General features: G+C 44.2%; 2 protein-coding genes across 6 annotated transcripts in view; one reads left to right on the top strand and one right to left on the bottom strand.

The window, feature by feature from the left end:
- Nucleotides 1-2045, bottom strand: part of MTMR7 (myotubularin related protein 7) — a 38831-nt gene extending 36786 nt beyond the window's left edge. Inside the window, exon 1 of one of the 2 annotated variants that reach the window (XM_083630424.1) lies at nt 1707-2045. In XM_083630424.1, coding sequence (XP_083486550.1) covers nt 1707-1730 — 24 coding nt within the window. In that variant the 5' untranslated portion in view covers nt 1731-2045. Of the gene's footprint in view, nt 1-1161; nt 1279-1706 lie in introns of those variants that run through there. The other variant, XM_083630425.1, reaches the window with a different exon arrangement.
- Nucleotides 2046-20819: 18774 nt separating this feature from the next.
- The window catches only part of SLC7A2 (solute carrier family 7 member 2), a 51786-nt gene continuing 50158 nt past the window's right edge, over nt 20820-22447 (top strand). The window contains exon 1 of one of the 4 annotated variants that reach the window (XM_083630418.1): nt 20820-21056. The gene's annotated coding sequence lies outside the window, so the exon portion shown is untranslated. Of the gene's footprint in view, nt 21167-22447 lie in introns of all 4 variants that reach the window. The other 3 variants (XM_083630420.1, XM_083630414.1, XM_083630417.1) reach the window with 3 other exon arrangements.

Here is a 22447-nt window from a genome sequence, read left to right as displayed (position 1 = left end):
CCTGATCTAGATTTGATCTATAGCATGGTGTGGGAGCATTAACCCTTTGGTCCACAATGGTCCTGATCCAGGTAGGTAGTCTTTCATGGTTGCCACCGGCAACACAGATATCTGGGCAAAATGTGTTTTAGACTTCTTGTCCCTGTTGCAAGCATCCTGTTGCAGCACTGCTTCCTTGGGTACCAGAGGGAAAATGCTTCAGAAATCATGCCTGTCAGCCAACCAACCAGTAAAAGAAGTAAGTGACGTGATTCAAAAAATAAGGAATGGGGCCTTGGATGCATTGCAGCAATGTTTCACAAATATGTGGATGACACCTAACTCTATTTCTCTGTAACAACCGGGGCAGGTGTGGTGCACCTGGAGTGGTGTTTCCATGCAGTGGCGGCTGGATGAGGATTAATAAACTGAAATTGAATCCTGGCACGATAAAGGCCTTGTGGGTTAGTGACTCTCAGGTCCAGGAATTAGGTCCTCGCTCTGAAGGAGCAGTTACATAGCCTGAGGGTGTTCCTGGATTCATAGTAGTCACTGGAATTTTTGGCAAGAAAGGAAGAATAAAGCGGAAGATGACATGAGTGGGACTATTGCCAAGCTTTTCTAAACAAACCTCAGGAGCTAGAAACTTTATTTCTTAAATGAAAGTCGAGGCACTTTGCTTGACAAAATAAACAGAAAACAGAAAATTGTGTGCTTGCCCAACCAGCCCACACCTGCCAGCACACACAACCCTGTCTAAAATGACTATATCAATGCTGTTTCCCATTCATAATCACTTTGAAAAAAGAACAAAATCCTCCATTTTCTGAGTGCTCTCAAGACTGTGTTGACTAGCTATAGGCACATAATTCTTTTTTCTCAGAAGTATTGGAATAAATGCGATAAATGAAACCTTTTTTGTTTAAGATACAAAAAGAAGTAAAAATACAGATTCAGTGTTTCGGGTTTTTTTAAGCAGGATCAAATATCCCATTTCCTGTCTGGGAGTCAGAGGCCTAGTGATGTAAGACCAAAGAACAAGAAGCCATTATTTTGAGTCGATGGCTAATAATATACCATCAGCATTTGCAAAACAACCCTTCAGCGCCATAGATCATTCCACATCCATTCAGCCAAAAGGAATTCATTTAACTTCAGCATTCTCCTACGATTCAACGCTACCTTGATTTCATTCCTGTAGAGAAACTACATCATATTCTGAGCCCTTTTTGTGTGTGCTGCAATCCTATTTTTCACCTGCCTGGAGAAGATCAATACGGTAGGGTCTCTTCTACCACCACCACGACCCGACCCGTCAGCAGACACGGCCAGGCAGAGGCCTCCAATTTAATTTCAAAAAAGTGAAAAAGCAGACTGAAAAGGGAGGGGGGTTGAAGGGGGAAGACACATTCCCCCCTGCTTTCAGGGATGGTTGCTGCATTATGGACGAGTTAAAAAAAGCAGTTATATTCTAGACAGTCTGGTGAATATTCTGAGCCTAATACAAGGTCTGCTTTAAACAGCCATGGCATTAAAAATTATGAAAAGCCAGGAAATGGTGAAATAGTTTTTAAAAAATAAATCATTTTTTTTTTATTTGTGGGAGGTGTGTGTGTGTGTGTGTGTGTGTGTAAATGCACCACAGCCTCGCCCACCCAAGGGAGAAATAAAGGGCGCTTTCAAGGATGCAAAAGGCGAGCATCCATCTCTCTCTTCCCGGTACTCACCTTGGGCATTCGGATGTGCTCCATGGCGACAGGATCCCTGGGGTTTCTCTCTCACACAACACGCCTCGCAACAGCCGAGGGGGTCACGGGGCCCTATGAAGACTTAAGCGCCGTTACCTCAACACAGAGGAAAACTGGGAGGGGGGAAGGGATGGCTGGAAAGCGGTTCCCAGAGAAGGTGCCTCTGTTTCCGATGCCGCCAGGTCAGCGCTTGGCTCCGCCTCCTGCAGCGGCTGCCATGCCGCTCGTTTCGGCTTCCGAGGCGCACAGGAGCCCGAGGCTTCCCGGCTGGAGGGAGGCCACCAGGCCCTAGAGGCTGCCGGGTTCCCGTTGGCCCCCATCTCCAGCCAAAGCACAAGCGCCTCCCGTCAGGTGCTGCCCTCGTGGTTCTCGGAAGGCCGCGAAGGAAAGGCCTCCGTTTGGTGAAACGTTTTCCCACAACTCATTGTGGCCTGTTTCTTCTTCAGAAACGCGAGCGGCTGTATCTATTATTATTATTATTATTATTATTATTATTATTATTATTATTATTATTATTATTTTGACAAAGTAATAATGATAAATAAATAAATAATGCACACCTCAACCCCCTCCACGAAATCCTTCCATCGTAACTATCCAACCTGCCAAAAACTCCAACGCCTTTTTTGCGATGGTTTTACCCCTTTCGGTAAAACCAAATGTAAAAAGCCTGCAAATACATTTGGTCGTTTGACAATTGTCAATTTCAAAATCTGAAAAACTAAATAATTTTTTTAAAGTATTCTACAAATACTTTCCATGTTTCCTTAAAATCACTTCTCCCGCATATTCCCCATCTTAATAGCATGTCAGTTTATAATCAGTAGCTATATCCCACACCTCTTTGTACCAGTCTTCCATTTTATGTTTAGCGACTACATCTTAAATCTCTCTCTGGAAGGAAGAGCTTCACCTGTTAAGTGGTGAAAACATGGCACCAAAACCCAGGCCATAAGCTTAACCAGGATTTTTGTTTGGAGGGAGGGCAGAACCTCAGGTTTTTATTGATTTTTATTGATTTTTACTGCCCCCCATAACCCAGGCTGGAGCAAAAGTTAAGAATCCTGCCGCTTTTAGAGTGACCAGATGCAAAAGGGGCAGCTTTTCTCTTGCCTGCATGTTAACAAGCTGCCCCTGTGAAAACCACCTCCTCTTCTGTGTTACTGATAGTCGTTACAAGTAAATTCCTAAGATTGCTGTCTATGTGTTATTTCAGATCTCTCAAAGCGCAACTGCAGGTGTCTGAAGTGTACAAAGGGAAAAGAATGGTGTGTATGTATTAAAGTTCGCTACATGCAGCAGTTTCAATATGTCTCAGTATCTCACGTTTTTATGTAATGAACTAGTCAGGGAGTTTTCTGCAGGGGGTAGGGTAATCTAAAGGCACGAAAACAATGCAGAAAACATTTCCTCTGTCATTGGAAATGGTGTTCTTTCATTTGCGTTTTCACTACAGTTAACCATAACCGATGCGAACATGACTATCAATATAGCTGGTTGATAATCTGACATTTTCAGTTTTCATAGTTCCGCAGTTCAACACATTTTCTTTATGTTTTTCAATTACTTAAAATAAAAAACTTTTCAACAGAATCCCCTTTGATTTAAATGGAAGCACAATTAATCCAGCTACAATTTTTATAAAAAGCCATGGCAATTCTAAGAACTGCAGCTACATAGGATAGTTGACATAGCAGTTTCTGCCTATGAAGCAAGGATTTCTTGCAACCACAAAGTGGTTTATTCTAACACTAGAACTTATACTTTGGTGGTATTAGTATGAAACTACATACTGTAGCTAATCCCCCCTCAAAACCCAAAGATTCCATTTTGTTTATGGTTTATCCCTTTAAATCCTAATCTACAAGTGTAACCAAACTATAAGCACATGGAGCTGAATTTGCTTTCACTCTTGCATAAAACATAACTTTAATCTGCAGAGTCAATCAACAGTTCAAAAAGGTGTCTGAGACTACTTAATGTTTTAAGACATTCCCCAGAATTACTAACTTTTAATAAATTGTTCAATAGTGCTCCAAATGAGATTTTTCTATATTATGAATTATATTTACACTCTTGTCTCCCTCTCCTCCCTCTGCTGCTTTCCTGTTGTTGTCCTTAGATTGTAATGGTAAACTCCTTGGAGACAGGAAGCTTGCATATGGAACTTTAAGTCACACTGCTGGCAGTGAATAAATATTAACAACAACAATTTAATCCTTTAGTATTTCACCCTGATTCTCCTGGAAAACATTTGACTTCATAAAAAGCAAGCTAATGAAAAGTTGCCCTTTTAATTATTTCCAAACCTTATAACTGCTGAACAATTGTTGCGCAAATTGCAACGTGACAACGCTGAACGCATGACACTTGTTTAATAGTAAAAGGAGTTAACTGGCTTTCAGTTCAACATGACTACTGGCCTGGCTTTTTTCTTTTTTTTCTTCAATATCCCTCAGAGCTGCCAAGTGTTCCAGAGGACTAAAAGGCAACATGCCAGAGCTCTGCAGGGGAAGTGTGCAAGAGGATAAGTGCAGGACACTTGTCTAGGTACAAAGCATTCATCCTGACTGCTCTGCTACCAGAAATTGCGGCTTCCCAGATGTTGTTGGACTAACTCCTATAATCATGTACCATTGGCTATGTTGAGGGGAGCTGGTGGTAGCTGGAAACCAACAGCATCTGTGGAAGGCCACAGGTTTCCTAACCCATATTTTAAGACCTAAACATCTGGAACCCATGGTACTTGAGACCTCTCATATTTGCCTGCCCAGCAATTCAGATCTTCTTTAGAAACCCTGCTCAGTGTGCCCACAGATAATGTGCCACTGTCAACCTGTAATACTTTGGATTTAAATTGGTTCTAATGTTTATGTCTTTTTAAAAATCTGCTTGTTGTTTGCTAGTTAGTGGCTCAGTCAGTACAGCATGAGACTCTTAATCTCAGGGTTGCGGGTTCAAGCCCTAGAATGCAAAAGATTCCTGCATTCCAGTTCTGTAATTCTATGAAAGAGACCCTTGGATCCTAAGGGATGAAGAGTGGTCTAGAAATACAGTCAGTCAGTCGATCAAAATAAATAAGTGACAATACTGAGCAGCAGCATCTTAGTTGTGAAGTTTCAGCTTTAGAACTCTCTTCGCTTTTCGGTTAAGCAGGCCCACATCCTCACTACTTTTAGGTGACCTTTTAAACTCTCTCTAGCATTTAATGAAAATTGATTTTGTTGTTGTTGCAGACTGAGGCTGCGGTCCTAAACACATTTAGTAAGGAATAATGAGCCCCACTGAACACAGCAGGACTCACTTCTGAATAAACACAGATGTATCTAGCAAGCATTGTCCCACACTTTCCAGTGCATTTTCACATCACTTTCCTTATTGGAAGGAGTTTTGGGGGAAGCAGTTACAAATCAGCTTTAAAGAGTTACAAATCAGCTTTAATTGTGCAGCCTTAATATGCCAATATGGAATTGACTCCCACTCAAAAATTTAGTGACAGTCTGGGATTCTTCTTTGACTGAAAGGCAAACTTGAACTATTTTAATAAATAATGGATAGATAATTACACAACTGAGACTTGATCTGTCCTTTGAGGGAGCCCTGGGGATTGGTTCTATGAGGAGGTCTAAGGATTTCTGACAAAATTCCAAACTGAACTTTTTCAAGATACTTCTTGGGAAGCTATGGCAGTTCCACCAATGCAAAATTAATATGGAGCAGTAGTCAATTAAGTTTTAATCAAAGTAGATCCATTGAAATTAATGGCCCTAACTTAGTCATGTTCATTAACGTCAGTAGGCCTTTGCTGAGTAAAACTTAGTTGAATACTAACCATAGATTTTTAGTGTAGGCATTCTTTAAGATGAAGGCCATAAGGTGGATCTAAGATTTATTTATATGTTTATCCTGCCCTTTCTTCAAGGCATCATAGATGGTTTCCTCACACACACACATTTTGTCCACAACAGCCGAATGTGGCTGAAAGGTAGCGACCAGCCTAAGTCAAATGACTGATATGCTTGCTTTATTGGATCTGTTTCCAGGCTCAAGCTCAGCAGCTTCCAAGAAATGTGACTTTGTAGATCACGTTACTTTGATGTTTCTTCGTCATGGTGCACTTGACTTGAGTACAAAAACTTTTCCCCTAGTTGGGTCTATCTAAAAGTGGCACATGATACATTGATCCTGAGGTAAGGTGTTTTGGTTTTTTCTCATTTCACGTAGGTCAGTTTTTCTCAAAACATGCAACCTTTAACTCTGCTACACGGTGTTTAGTTTAACATTTAACATGCACTTTCAGAATTATTCATTGCTGTTTTCACCATGGTTAAAAGAAAAATAAAGTGAAATGAAGGAAACCAGTTGACACCAAAATGGAAAACTGTTCCTATCTCTGTGACAGAAAACTGTCATTATGTTTGGCTACATTAATAATATTGTTGCATTCAACAAGATTCCAGAGCAAATGGGAATTTTATGGCAATAATTGATTCTTAATTGTTTGTGCTAGGTGTACGTGGCCCTTTAGCAAATTACTCTGTAGTCGTATTCTGCAGTATTTTATTATACTGGAATAATATTTATTTCTGACGTATTTTAGATTATTGTTTTAATGATTGATTGCCACCCTGTGCTCTAGAAGAAAGGATGGGGTAAAAAAGAAAAAGAGCCTTCCCAACTTTAAATATGATTGGCAAAGTGCTAGAGAGTGAGAGATATTTCTCAGTATTTATCTACTTTCTTATTGCATTTCTGCAAGGAGCTCAAGGTGGTGTACATTGTTCTTGCCCTCCTCATTTAATTCCCACAACAGGTCGCTGATGATGATAATGATAATGATAATAATAATGATAATAATAATAATAATAAATATTTATACCCTGCCCATTAGAGGCAGTGACTGGTCCAGGGTCACCCAGTGAGCTTCATGACTGCGTGATTTGAAGCCCAGGCTTCCAAGTCCTAGTCCGAAACTCTAACCACTATGCCACACTGGTATTAAAGAAGTTAATTGACTACCAGTTAGTTTTCTAGCCCAATTCAGAGTTCTATTTTTGACCAATAAAGACTTAGGCATCTCTTGACCCCAGTACCTCGGGGACTGCTTCTCCCCATATGAATTGAAGCAGACCCTGCAATCAAGCCTTTCTTCATGTGCCTCATCCCCAGGAATCCCAGTGAGTGGCAACACAAAAACAGGCCTTTTCAGTGGTAGCTCCCCATTTGTAGAATGCTTTCCCTGGGGAGGCTTACCTGGCACCATTGTTTGATATCTTCAGGCACCAGATGTAAGCAGATTGAAATGCTACATTAAAAAAACATGTTGTTTAGGGTTGCCATGTTTCAAACAGTGAAAATCGGGACAGAAAAGTTTTTTTGGCAAAGTTTTTGAGCTTTTTTTAGTTTTGCCAAAAGTTGTTACTGTTTTTGAACTGTTTTAATGAAACGGCACTGCCAACATGGGCTGCCAAATTTTTCCAGACATTTACCGATTTCCACTCAGACGCTGCTGCCAAATTCTGTACAGTGATACCTCTGGTTACATACTTAATTTGTTCCAGAGGTCCATTCTCAACCTGAAACTGTTCTTAACCTGAAGCACCACTTTAGCTAATGGGGCCTCCGACTGCCGCCGCGCCGCCGCCGTGCGATTTCTATTCTCATCCTGAAGCAAAGTTCTTAACCCGAGGTATAATTTCTGGGATAGCGGAGTCTGTAACCTGAAGCGTATGTAACCTAAAGCATATGTAACCCAAGTTACCACTGTATTCAGGATGTATGGCAACCCATTGTTAATAGTAGGGTTATAGAAATTAATGAATGCTAGGATTTTGGTTATTTGTAGTATGAAGGGAGAATGCAAGCTGCAAAGGAATTCCTGGACTGGCTTATGCCAACCAGCCTGGCTGGCTGGGGGAAGAGCAGGCCTGTTTGTTGTTGATGTTGTTGTTTAGTCGTGTCCGACTACATCAGGCATTCCTGTCTTCCACTGCCTCCTGCAGTTTGGTCAAACTCATGTTACCGTAGTTACTTCAAGAACAGGCCTGTTAACAGCAGGCCTGTTAGCATTACAAAAAGGTCTTGATGAGCCACAGAAGGATCCTTTGGCCTGGGGAGTCAGATGTCACAAAGGTTGCTGGGGTAACTATGTTTGAGGGGACAGGAAAAGGGGAGTGTTGAAGCAGGGGCTTCTGGGCAAAAGGAGGAGGAAGTAAGGTTGAGATCCATCTTGGCAGGGAAGGAGAAAAGGTTGTCTGCAATGCTGTAGGCCATGCTGTAAGATCTGGACTCCCTCCGTGCAGACTGAAGGTTTAAATAGGTGAAGAAACCATATTTCTTAAAGCATGACAGTCTCTGCCATGTCTTCTATTATCCAAAGGAATGTTGTTGTTGTTTAGTCGTTTAGTCGTGTCCAACTCTTCGTGACCCCATGGACCAGAGCACGCCAGACACTTCTGTCTTCCACTGTCTCCCGCAGTTTGGTCAGACTCATGTTTGTAGCTTTGAGAACACTGTCCAACCATCTCGTCCTCTGTCGTCCCCTTCTCCTTGTGCCCTCCATCTTTCCCAACATCAGGGTCTTTTCCAGGGAGTCTTCTCTTCTCATGAGGTGGCCAAAGTATTGGAGCCTCAGCTTCACGATCTGTCCTTCCAGTGAGCACTCAGGGCTAATTTCCTTAAGAATGGATGCGTTTGATCTTCTTGCAGTCCATGGGACTCTCAAGAGTCTCCTCCAGCACCATAATTCAAAAGCATCAATTCTTCGGCGATCAGCCTTCTTTATGGTCCAGCTCTCACTTCCATACATCACTACTGGGAAAACCATGGCTTTAACTATACGGACCTTTGTTGGCAAGGTGATGTCTCTGCTTTTTAAGATGCTGTCTAGGTTTGCCATCGCCTTTCTCCCAAGGAGCAGGCGTCTTTTAATTTCATGACTGCTGTCACCATCTGCAGTGATCATGGAGCCCAAGAAAGTAAAATCTCTCACTGCCTCCATTTCTTCCCCTTCTATTTGCCAGGAGGTGATGGGCCCAGTGGCCATGATCTTCGTTTTTTTGATGTTGAGCTTCAAACCATATTTTGCGATCTCCTCTTTCACCCTCATTAAAAGGCAAATGTCAAGGAAGCCAACTTTTCAATAACAAATATATGTTATTTTAGATAAATCCTGAAAACCTGAAGTGGTCTCAGCAATATTACATATTGTGGGGAATGACTCACAGGAACTTCTTTGCGGGGTTTGGAAGGCAAAGCTTCAAAGAACAACAAAAATTCAAGAACTGTAACAACTGCTTAGGATGAAGACCCTCATACAACCATCTCAAGACACTAAGCATAGTTTTTCAGGGCTGTTGATCAAAGTCATGTATGTGACTTCCTGCCTGTGGTGAGCTAACACATGTGGAAAAGAAGGCTACTTTTAGTCTTGAAGTCTGTGTCCTGATGTCAATAGTGGAAGTGTTATGCTTCTGGTTTCCAGTTGCAAAGAAACATGAGCAGGATACTGCCATTGCTATCTAGAAGGACTGTAGCTCATTGGCACTAGCACCTGGTTTTCACACAGAAGGTCCTAGGTTGAGTCCATGACATCTCCAGATAGGGCTGAGACAGACTTTTGCCTGAAACCCTGAAGAACTTTTGCCAGTTAGTGTAGACCAGGATTTCTCCCAGACTTGAGTCTCCAGCTATTTTTGGACTACAGTTCCCATCATCCTTGACCACTTGTCCTGCTAGCTAAGGATGATGTAGTCCAAAAACAGCTGGAGACCCAGGTTTGGGAAACCTGGTGTAGACAATGCTGAGCAAGAGGGACCCAATGGTCTGTCTCAGAATAAGATAGCTTCCTATTGTGCTCAGGTCCTGCTTATGGAGGAAGTATTATCATTGTTCAATTGCACATACTTCCTGAGTTTCAACTCTTAGAAGAAAGGGTTTTTTCCCCCCTTCCAATTATAAACCAGCAAGAATGTTCAGGCAAAGTTAAAAATAAATAAATTCCACAGCATTCTCGCTAATCTTTTCTGTCATGGAAGTTGGCAGGCCAAACAGCACATCACAGGGGAAGAAATGTGTCATGTCACAATGTTTCATTAAAAGTACATGGGAAAACCCTTCATACAGAGTCAGGATAAAAATAGGAAGCCTTTGAGTTGGAGTGCATGCTTGTATAATTTTAACTCATAACTAATTCTTGCTTTGTGTTGCCCTCTTTACTTCTGAGTGATACTGGGGAAAATAACTCTTGGGAGTGTTGCATACATGTGATACTTCCACATGCCTATGTATGTCGAATACATACATCTCTTGGGCAATACACAAACACACACATACACAAACACGTAAATGTCTTAGTTTCCCACAAATATGTGAAACTTCATTTTCAGTGTTGTCTTCTTGGAAACATCCAGTTACGAGCCCCAATATGGTTTCTCTCAGAACCTTTCTTCTGCAAGGAACTCTGTATATGCTCTAATACCCGACTGCTCAAGCAGGGATCTGTCTCAAGCAATGGCCTCGGCAGTACAGTTTCTGACCCAAGGTGAAACTTCAGGTTTGGACAAACAGCAAGATGAGATAAAGGTCTGAGGTGAGGCTTGGCACCCTGGACAGCTCCAGGCAGTGATCAGCTTAGCAACTCAAGAAGAGTAGAGCTTGAATGTTGTTTTGGGAGAGGTCAACGGCAGACTGAGCCTTAAATAGTTGGTACAGGTCTAACTCTGCCTTCCATGGGAGCAACCTCGTCTATTAAAGGGGCCCAACCTGCTTTAGCAGCTGAGTCCAACAAAGCAGGGGAGATTATGGTTCTGAGCTGCGGGCTACTCCACAAAACCTGTCACATCCCCCAAAATCCCAGGATTATGACCTCTAACTCACTAAGTTAGATTCATTTCATTCATTCATTTTATCTACTGATGTATTTTGATATTTTATCTTTTGTTATATATTGCCCTGGGCTCCATTTGTAGGAAGGCTGATTGATAAATGCAATAAACAAACACTGATGTCTCCAGTAGTAAATTGCCAGAAACATGGCTGTGCTCAGAAAAAGGGAGGAATCATATGTGCATGCTTTGTTTTCCCTCCTTGCTACAGGTTCCATCATTATTCAGGTTGTGTGACAGGGACAGGGAGATCAAGACCACATCTGTACTAAAAGGTTTTAAGCAGTATCATACCACTTTACGCAGCCATGGCTTCCCTCTAAGAATCATGGGAACTGTAGTTTGTTAAAGGTGCTTAGAATTGCTGGGAGACTCCTATTTCCCTCAAAAAGCTACAATTCCCAGAGTTCCTGGGAAGAAGGATTGATTAGAAAAACACTCTGGGAATTGTAATTCTGTGACTGGAATAGGGGATCCCCTAACAGCTCTCAGCATCCTTGACAAACTACAGTTCCCAGGATTCCTTGGTGGGAGCCATGGCTGTTTAAAGTGGTAAGATACTGTTTAGAAAGTGGCGGAGGAACCCTCTCCGGCACCTGGGGTGGGATGCCAAGGGGCGGAGCGAACCGCCCGGCGGTGCATGCATGACATCCGTATGGACTGCGCACGCGTGGCATCCCATATGGACTGCGCACGCATGGCAGCCTGTACAGTCGCCATGTGAGAGGCAGCCCGTACGGATGCCCGTACAGACGGCACGCGAGATCAGCAGTCCATACTAGCTGTGTGCGCGCCCTCAGCCGTTCTACAGCTGGGGGGGGCCGCGGGCCATCTTGTCACACCCCCCCTGCAGAGTGGTGCCCGGGGCAGACCCCCTGCCATACGCCCCTGAGTATAGTGCAGATGAGTTACAATCCACCATTTTAAAATTAATTCTGCCAGGTACTCTTGATACCACTTTTCACTGATGAAATTGCACATCAAGACTGGTACGGAAGGAGATAAAACAGAAGTTTGAAACATCTAATTAGTCAAACTATAGGACATAAAGGGCTCTGCATTTCTGAAGGGATGTGAATTGTCTAAGCTGCATGCCAGTGCTCTAAATTAGAAATAGTATTTGCTAACACCTTTGGTTTGACATGTAATTTTCAGCAGTTCATTTTCCTTCATAGCAAAGCCATGATGCTGTGAGGCATTGCTGCTCAGCAAATCTATGTTGGGAGTGAGCTTTGAACCTAGATCAAACTATTTTAATTTCAGTAGCTGTCTCCTTCCCACTATATCTCTAAAATTTTGGTTAACATTAAAGGAAAATTAATTGTTTCTCTGCATTCAAACATGTATGGAATGATTAGTCATGTGATTTCCCCCCCATCCATCTTCAACTTCCTTTTCTTCTCGGCTGAAGAAGTGGAGTACTTTTGGGAGTAAAGATTGAAATTTTCTCACTTGTTCTGTGTAAGGTTCTCTCTTTCTTTTGCCTATGATCTTTGATTAATCAGCTGTATTCTTGGAAATCGCAAGTGCTTCTCTGTATTTAGAAGATTAACACTCCTTCATCAGCCCATTTGAGTAGATGTGGCTGACAGAACTTTTAAGAAGTTAGCATGGTGCTCTTAACACCAGTGGGTGATGCCAAGATAAGCAGTCCCAAACCGTCTAGGAGAATCACAAGGCTTGCTGGGGTCAGCCAAGAATTATTCTAACCCTCTTACAATGACAGTCAATTTTAATTCCAAAAATGTGACATGTGGGGCCTGATTTTACCTCTTTCCCCCAGGGGTTTCTAAAATAATTCCATTTACTTAGGATTCCTGCCACTGAAGTAATTTTATTTCATTTTTAAATGTCCTGTTCATAATACGGTTACAAAAGCTCAGTGCCTGCCCCTCTCTCTGCCAAGCAGTGGCAAGAGCGTGAGGGGTAACAGGCACACATACAGGGTCTGTATTCCTTTGGATCTTAATTCCGGCAAAGCCTACTTTGTTTGAACTCTACTTTGTTAACTTTCTTGACTTTTCGGGACGTTGTTCTAAGGGAACTGAATGCAATCCACTTACCTGTAAAAAAGAAAAAGACAGTGTTTGGACACAATTTATATTCTCTGTATTCTATTTCTGTTACTTGCCCTGTAAAAGTTAGCCCTTAGATGTTAATTTTACTTGCAACATGAAAAATAATTATATATTGTATCTTACCTGTGTTTTTATGATCTACATTTAAAACAATAAATTAAAACAAACTCAAAACAACAGCAGAAGCATCAGTAAAAGACCAAGATCTATCCAATTACCGCCCGGTTTCGAATCTTCCATTCCTGGGTAAGGTGATTGAGAGAGCGGTTGCTGAACAGCTTGGTAGGTTTCTGGATGAAACATCGGCTCTCGATCCATTCCAGTCCGGCTTCCGCGCTGGTCATGGGACCGAGACGGCTCTGGTCGCCCTAACAGATGATCTCCGCAGGCAGCTGGATCGAGGCGGGTCGGGGCTGCTGATTCTTCTAGACCTGTCAGCAGCCTTCGACATGGTCGATCACGAACTCCTAGACCACCGCCTTGCCGACGTGGGGATCCAGGGCACAGTCCTCCAATGGCTGCGCTCGTTTCTCTCTGGTCGGGGACAGAGGGTGGCGCTTGGGGGGGAATTGTCATCGCGCCACTCCTTGGTGTGTGGAGTGCCTCAGGGTGCGATTCTCCCCCCGATGCTTTTTAACATCTTTATGCGCCCCCTCGCCCAGCTTGTCCGGAGTTTTGGGCTGGGTTGCCATCAGTATGCCGATGACACCCAACTCTATCTGTTGATGGATGGCCATCCTGACTCGGCCCCAGACACACTGACCAGATGTCTGGAAGCTGTGGCTGGATGGTTACGTGGGAGCCGGTTGAAGTTAAATCCTTCGAAGACAGAGGTCCTCTGGCTGGGACGGAGCGATATGGGATTGAGGAGGCAACTCCCATCTCTTGCGGGGGTGCAATTAGTGCCAGCATCGTCCGTTAAGAGTTTGGGTGTAATCTTCGATACCTCCCTCTCTATGGAGGCGCAGATTACAGCTATAACAAAGGCGGCATTTTTTCGTCTCCGCCAAGCTAAGCAGTTGGCTCCTTATCTCTCTCGCCCTGACCTAGCCACTGTGATCCACGCGATGGTCACCTCCAGACTGGATTATTGTAACTCGCTCTACGTGGGGCTGCCCTTGAGACTGACCCAGAAACTCCAGTGGGTGCAGAATGCCGCGGCGAAACTCCTTATGGGGTCTTCGCTGCGAGATCATATTCATCCGGTACTATACCAGCTGCACTGGCTCCCGGTGGAGTACAGGATCAGGTTTAAGGTGCTGGTTTTAACCTTTAAAGCCCTATACGGCCTAGGACCCTCGTACCTACGGGACCGCCTCTCCTGGTATGTCCCACAGAGAAATTTACGGTCTGCAATAAAAACATCCTGAAGATCCCAGGCCACAGAGAGGTTAGGCTGGCCTCAACTAGAGCCAGGGCTTTCTCGGCCGTGGCTCCAATCTGGTGGAACGCTCTGTCACAAGAGACTAGGGCCCTGCGGGACCTGACATCTTTCCGCAGGGCCTGCAAGACAGAGCTGTTCCACCAGGCCTTTGGTCAGGGCGCAGCCTGACCCCCTCCTCTGGCAATCTGCACAGAATTTTGCTTAATGGTTGCCATCAATTTGATTTTAGTTTGATTTTAATTAATTTTATAATGAATGTTTTTAGAATGTTGGATTATTTTGATTGTTGTTAGCCGCCCTGAGCCCAGCTTCAGCTGGGGAGGGCGGGATATAAATAAAATTTATTATTATTATTATTATCATAAGGCTAAACCTAGCATGAAGTATGCACATTACTCTTCCCAAGTAACTTCTCCCCCAATATGGACATCATTGTTGCTGAATTTACCATCTCTGGGATGGTACAGCTGCCGCATCACCACAAAAACTCTGGGAAAGCCAATAATTTAAACAATGGTTTTAAAGAAAAGAGGAGGGAAATACTTCTTTTGGGAGGAATAAAGAATAGCAGAATGAGGTGGGGAGGGGAGGGGAGGAGGAAGAGCACACTCAGTTTAAGATTGGAAAAATAGCAAATGTGTCTGTTCTTTTGCTCTTCAAAATATGGCAATTTTATCTTGAGGTATGATCACAGCATGTGGCTGGCAGCTGGCACAGAAGATGGGAGAGTTGAAATCCCCCTAGCAATTCACTTCACGGCATGGACCTCATTGGTTTTGGTTATTTTGGTTGAATTATTCTGACTGCAGGATTGCAGGAGGTACGCTCTAGGAGGCTAAGGAAGGCAAGGACCCACATCCCAGGTGGGGCTCACTAGCTTGGGAAGGAGGTATGTGATTCCTCAGTTGGAGTAGGCTCAGGATGGGTCACATGCCTCATCAACAAGCCCAGATGCTGCAATGAACATGCAATATATAAAAGGAATGGTGTCCTGGCCAGGCTGGCCAGATTGATTATATACTGTATCTTGATAACTGATGTTGCCATTTTCCCACTGCCATTAGAAACCTTCAGCATTCAGATGACTTGCCTCAGGGATAATTCTTAAAGAACATGTTCTTCATTTTTAGTGCAGTGAGTTTCTCACTCTGACCTTCTGTTGGCTGGGATAGACCTTCCTTCGGGACTTGGCCAACTCGCTTCCTGATATTCTTAACAAATGTCAAACTTTGTTTGAAAAGAGCATTAAACTATATATTTATACACTCTTCTCTAAGGGCACCAAGGCTGCTTGGCTGATATGGGTATCTTTTCCTGTGGGAATCGCTCGTTCAAATCTCAGCTTTTCTTTGCAATAGTAAAAAACCAAAAAAGCCCAACAACAACAAAACTGTCACGATCTGATCTTGCTAATGCTTCATAACTTCTCCAACACAGATGTGCTCAATTATCAGCTGGGATAAATGTTTGACATGGACAATGACTGTCATATTAATTTCCCACCAAAGGTGAAGAGGTACAAGATGGGAGAAATGGGAAGATTCTGCAAAGATGGCCTCTGTATCTATGTGCTCCTCCATCTTTTTTTTTTTTTAAGGAAGCCTATCTAATAGAATACTAATAACAAAACAACAAAAGTAAACGATAACAATGTGGTTGAATGTAAAGAAACAGTAAGTTGAATAGAACAATGGTGGCCAATCTTTTTGGCAAGGATAACAGTTGTTATTGGCATCTATCTGTCTTGAGAGACAATGGAGCGCACCTCTGCGGGTGAAGTCAAACTGCTGTTAGCAGTGACAAAGTGACCTCCCTGGGGTGCTAGCCTGGGCAGTATGTACGGAGGTCCTGGGCTGCCCAAACGACAAGACCCACCAGCCCCAGCCTCACTGATGTGGTCCAAAGGAAAGCAGAATAATACATCTGGCACTAGCTTGGCTGCATGACTTGCTGAAAGGAGGCATACAAGATGCCATCCAACCAACTTAGGTCCCATCCCTGACCTAGGCAATCCAGGCCATATAGTGTCACAAATAGAGAGAAGTTGCAGAAGAGATGGATTCCAATGACTCATTTAGACAAGAGACACACTCAGGTGAAAGCATGCATCTATTGATATCTAACCTCATGTTTTAGACCAGCCATCTCCAATCTGAAGTTCTTCATTTGCTCCAGACTACAGCTTCCATCAGCCCTAGCCAGCACAGCTAAAATATCTGATGGGCACAAGATTGAGGGAGGCTGAACTATAAACTATTGCGGGAGAGAGGGCAAATATGAGTACATCATCATCTGTTTTTGACCTATCATCACTTCTTGCTTCATCATCTCAGCCCACATTTGCCCTCTACACAGAAGCATTCATTCAGACAGCATTGCTATTTGGATCAAATGAAAAGCTCCTTCTTAAACACTGGTTCTAAACCAGCAGAAAGCTAGCAGAGTTTGATTGCAGGAAGCAGATGCAGCAACAAAGCCATTGACTGAAACCCACAAATACACAAAATTATACCTTCTACCTAGATGGGTCTATGCAGCTTCACTGGCAATGACATTGCATCGAGCTATGTTTAAAAATACCTAATTGCTCAATGTGCTACATATGTGTTGCTACTGTTTGCTCTGTCTCTGGCAAGATGATTGCCCCTTTCCTGTTACCCTACCCCCCTCATAAACCTCCTTTTTTCATTCCCAAGGGTATGGTACTTTAAATTGCAAACCACATGATCTATTGCAAGTCTATCTGCAATAAACCATGCATTTCTTGTTCTCTTTGGGAAGGAGTGGTTTGTACATTTCGAATAGGAAAAAAATAAACACCTACATCAGGGTGGGCTCAGGGGAGGGATCCAAATTTCAGATACACCAACACTTGATACTGTGGGAAAATTATTAGGGTGGTCTACAACTGTGGGGAAATTATTAGGGTGTTTTTTTAGGGACGCGGGTGGCGCTGTGGGTAAAAGCCTCAGCACCTAGGACTTGCCGATCAAAAGGTCGGCGGTTCGAATCCCCGCGGCGGGGTGCGCTCCCATCGCTCGGTCCCAGCGCCTGCCAACCTAGCAGTTCGAAAGCACCCCCGGGTGCAAGTAGATAAAATAGGGACCGCTTACTGGCGGGAAGGTAAACGGCGTTTCCGTGTGCTGCTCTGGTGCCGGTTCGCCAGAGCAGCTTCGTCACGCTGGCCACGTGACCCGGAAGTGTCTGTGGACAGCGCTGGCTCCCGGCCTCTAGAGTGAGATGAGCGCACAACCCTAGAGTCTGTCAAGACTGGCCCATACGGGCAGGGGTACCTTTACCTTTACCTTTTACAACTAAGTTTTATTGACAGCAAGCCCATTGAAATTAATAAACATAACTAAGTTACACTCATTAATTTCAGTGGGTCTACTCTAAGTAAAACTCAGTTGACTACTACCCTTGATTATTAATGGCAAATATACACATTTGTTAATTTCTTATAATTAGTTTCAATGGCTTGTGATATTTGCAGTCTAGGTCTATGCATGTTTACATAGAAATAACTCCTGTTGCATGCCCAAGTCTGTGTGGACCGGAGGTAGCAGTCATAGGTGACTATTTATAAAATCTAGTGCAAACTGATTTCTCCTTCCACAGCTTGCAATCTGAAACCTGCTTACTCAGGAGTGATCCTAGTAGAAACAGCAGAACTTCTTCAAAGTGCATGGAGATAGGTTGCAGCTACAACAATGTATTTTATGTGCTTATTTGGTTTTTCGAACCGACAGTATACAAGCCATAAGCAGATCTTTTCACAAATAATTTATTTCACACTACTTGGTTTTTGTCTCTGTTCAGTTGTTTTTTTTTTTGCCACAGTATGTGTGTATATTCAGTAAAGGTTAAAGGACACACTGTCCTGGATAATAAAATCTTGTATTTATCTAGTGGGTAGCTATGATTCAGTCAGCCCAGTTTAAAATTGCTCTTGTTGTCCTGCCAAATAAATTTGTAGCATGCCCCAAAGGGCATTGCCTTCTTATCCAAAAAAGATGTACTGGTTGACATTATTTTCTCCTTGCAGACATTATTGATTCTGAATAACATTTCCCTCAAGGGGTGGAGAAGTGGGTGGAGGAGGCCCAGCTAAACAGATGCAGCCTGCTGGCGTTAGACACACTTTACCCTGCAGAGGGATGTTTTCCCTGGTTATCCGCTGCGTCATTCCGGTTCAACATATCACCCTCTACTTAGGGATGTGGACAAATTAGCTTACATTGTGCAATGTCTAGGAGACAGAGAGAGTACCATGAACTCACTGGATGGCCTTAAGCAAGCCACCAATTCTCAACCTCAGTTACCCTCACCTGCGGTGTGCTGGCATGATTGATAGTGTTGTGAGTTTAGCAGGGGAGGAGTAGGCTGTATGCCAGAGTCCCTTACCATTCCTAGATCCAACAAGGATCCAATTGCTGAAATAGCCATGCAAGTTTCTTGGTAGTGCCCCCTACATATGGACCATTAAGGTAACAAAGGAAGTGGTTCTGTGCTAGAGAGCAAATGAGTGGAACCCCCCCTCCCCCGGCTGTTAGCATGAAGGACAAAGGCCAGAGTTCAAATAGTATAGTGATGTTAGAAACTGTAGAAACTGCATATATTCTCTCACAGTCAAAAAGTACTGATGACCACTGTAGCAGGGAGAGTCAAATGGGATGGAGAAATAGGGTACTGCAGCAGTGGGGTGTAAGAGAGGGTTTGAAGGCTGACTAGTGAAAGGTAAATCATATAATTTATTACCAGCAAAATGGTTTTCCTGCATTCTTGTTTGGATGGGTAAACCAATCAGCCTGTCTGCTGGCAACTGTATGCTTATCATTACAGACAGAAATCAAGGGGAAATGTGGGCAGAGTTTAGTGACAGGATTACAAGTCATTTAAAGGAATAAAAATATTTAGGCAGAGTAACATGGCATATTTTGTTTTAACAGTTGGGTGCTGCATAGAATGCATGAGAAAGAAACCTCATGTTAACTCTGAAGTACATCAAAGGATTTCACTATGCAGTATAACATTTATCAGAGGGATTATAATAGTATGGATAGTCAGTCTAGGCTAAACCTGAGAGCTTCTAGTGTCTGATCTTTCGTGACAATAAGAATTTTAAGTGAAAGGGTAAGCACTGTAATCCTTCTAAGTTGCTGTGCACAGTCAAAAGGACTCTTTGAAGTATGTTAGAGCAATGCTTTTTAGACCAATTAGATCTGACAGTGTGTTTTTAGCTAACCCTTCTATGCACAGATACAGAGTATGTGGCAGGCTGGGGGACAAATGGGCTTCATTAACTATGAACCCCAAAATCTGGGATCCTCTCGAAGCTTGTTCCAAAATGTGCAGTTGTTTTGTAGCGTTTTACAGCAAAACCCCCCATGTTTTGCAGTGCCCCACAAACGGAGCAATAGCCACTCATCTTGGGAGTCAAAGGGGAACCAAAAATCCAGCATTGTCCAATTCACTCCAAAGTGGCATCAAACTTTGGCAAAGATTTTGCCACATTTTGCAACGAAACCCTCAAATTTTGCAATGTCCCACAAATGGAGCAATAGCCACTCAAACCTGGGGTCAAAGGGTAACCAAAACACTGCAAAACTTTTGCCAAAGTTTTTTGCCATTTTAGAGTGAATTGGACAATGTTGCGTTTTGGGGCATTAAATATGAACCCAGGTTTGCTGTATCAATTACTCCATTTGTGGGGCACTGCAAAACACGGGGTGTTCACTGCAAAGCGCTGCAAAACAACTTCAAAACCTTGGCACCCGTTTCGAAGGGATCCCAGATTTTGGGGTTCATAGTGAATGAAGCCTGACAAATGCTTGAGTTAACGCTCTCTAAACAGCTGCATTTTTAAGCTGGTTTCCCTACAAGACTGGATGCACCTTTGCAAAGTTGCTCAATCAAGACTATATCTTGCAAACATTCTAATACGTAGCCCTTCTTCTCTCCTTAAGGCTTCCCCCCCTCCATACAAATAACACTGTATCAAATATAAGTGTGAAAAGAAATACTGCTTGTTTGTAATCTAGTTTTCATTTTTAAATAGGGTCAGTCTCTCATTTACTTTACAGTAAAATAATCAGATAAGCGAAAATCCGGCCATTCTGGAGGGATGTGTGGTATAGTGGTTAGAATGTCAGACTATGACCTGGGAGCCCAGGGTTCAAAATACAATTAAGAAGTATATTAATTATAGTGAAATAATTATTAAGCTCTAACTTATTTTTTTATCTTATATTTTGGAAATTTACATCCAGTCCCCCCCCCATACATTTTTTTGGGAGATCCCCAAGAGAGTGAGGCCCTAAGCTATAGCTTGTTTAGCTTATACGTAAATCCGGCACGGATAGGACTTTCTTCAGAGGAGATACGGTGAGATCTGAAGCATCTAATCGCGCATCTGGGTCCCAACCGCGCAGACCCAGCCTTTGCAACTAGCTTCAAGCAAGATGTCCATAGGACTGATCCAACGCTATTAATCTCCAGGCCTTCAGCAAATCAATTCAGTTTAATTGTGTGTCCGTCTGTCCCCCTGCTTTTTTCCTCCCGATGTGCGCGCGTGACGCGTGCGTACTCCAAAGCGCCCCTCTCCAAAGAATTGCACGGGGAAGAAATGCACGGCGCATCCCTCCGACGGCACCTTGGCTGCCTGCCGCCCATTCCCCAGGCTCCAGAGGTCTGCAAGCAGCGGCGAAGGGCTGCCCACAGCCGCCGCCTCCTCTACCCATTGGCTGGGAGAGCTGGGCGGGCCCGCGCGCAGACCGAGCTCCCCGGGGAAAGCGAGGGAGGGGCGGGGCTTCGGCCGTTCTAAGTGGGGAGGGGGCTGGCCGCGGGGTACGGGGGGGGCTATTTCTGTGGGAAAGTCCCGCGCGCGAGGCGGCTTGTCGGGGAGCAGCAAGCGGGCAACAGGCTCCTCTCCAGAGACGTCGCCCTCCCGGTCGCCCTCTTCTTCCTTGGCCGCCCGGCTCCAGTGAGTGGAAGTCCCCTTCCCCGCCCTCCCGGTCCTCTTCCTTCCCCCGCCACCGCCTCCTTCTATGGGCGTCTTTTCTGGAACTGGCGGGAAGCTGGAGCTGTTGTGAGGTGCGCTTCACACGGCCAGCAGATTGTGAAGCGAATTATTGTTGGGGTTTTTTGCGGGGGGGGGCGGTGTTTCCCGTCAAGGGTGTGTGTGTATGTGTGGGATACCTTTTTGCAAAGCCACGCGTCCGTTTGGCCAGCGCACGTGGGAACGGGTTACTTTTCCTCGCGAGGGGACGGGACGGGAGGATCTCCTTTTAGGCGCGTGACGCTTCCTCGCTGCCCCTGCAGAAGTCGCGATATGGAAGGGTGGGTGGTGTCGACGCCGTGTTGGGCCTGTGTGCATTAGCTGCCACTTTGGGCATGTGGGCAGCTTGCTAAGTTTCCTTAATTATCGCATTCTGCCGTAACAGAATGGTAGAGTTGGAAGGGACCCCAAGGACCAACTAGCCCAGAGGTTCTCAACCTGTGGGTCCCCAGATGTTGTTGGACTACAACTCCCATCCCTGAGCTCTGGGCCCTGCTAGCTAGGGGTGATGGGAGTTGTAGTTCAACAACATCTGCAGGGATGAATTTGCAGCTGCCCCATACGGGGATCGAACCGGCGACGTGGGCATTGTCAGCACAGTGCTCTATCCCACTGTTGGTCCATTAGAATCCTAGGATTGTAGAGTCGGAAGGGATCCCTGAGGACCATCTAGCCCAACCCCCTGCCTTGCAGGGATGAATTTGTAACTGTCCCATACGGGGATCGAACCTGCAACCTGGCCGTTGTCAGCACCATGCTCTAACCAACTGAGCTGTCCATGCTGGACTGCTGTGTGTGGGAGAGAGATGCCTGCAAGGAAAACACATGCTCTTCTCCCCTCCCCCCCCAGTTCAGAACAACCCCTGTGCCATTAATAGCCGCAGGACAGGCAGAACTTCAGTGAAGGCCTCTTCTCCCGCCAGTGAAATTTTGCGCCTGTGCTTGTTGAGTCTCTGCCCGCCCTGACGCTTGCAGAAGATTCAGGAATCTTGCCAGGAGGAAAGGTGGTGACCTTAGTAGTAGTACCTTCTCCTTTTGCAAACGTTCGTATCAATTACACTTTCTACCGATTTTGAAGCACTTACTACCTGGGTGCGTGTCCCTAAGCTACTTGTCTCGGAAGAAGCTGCAGTGGAGCCCCTAGAGTACTCTAGACAAAGTGGCTTGAAACCTGAATCGGGGCTTCTGGGAGCCCAAAAAGGAAGATGTATGTTAGTAGGATGCAAACTAAAAATAAGCTAGCAAGCTCCCTCGTTCTCTCTCTTTTTCATTTCCCTGGTTGTTTATGTTTGCTATCCCTGGTTAGTGTTATTGAT

This window comes from Podarcis filfolensis (assembly GCF_964270895.1).
Source record: "Podarcis filfolensis genome assembly, chromosome: 9".
Classification (NCBI taxonomy): domain Eukaryota; kingdom Metazoa; phylum Chordata; class Lepidosauria; order Squamata; family Lacertidae; genus Podarcis; species Podarcis filfolensis.
Note: the sequence above shows the minus strand (reverse complement) of the source record. Positions and strands in the feature narration are given on the sequence as shown.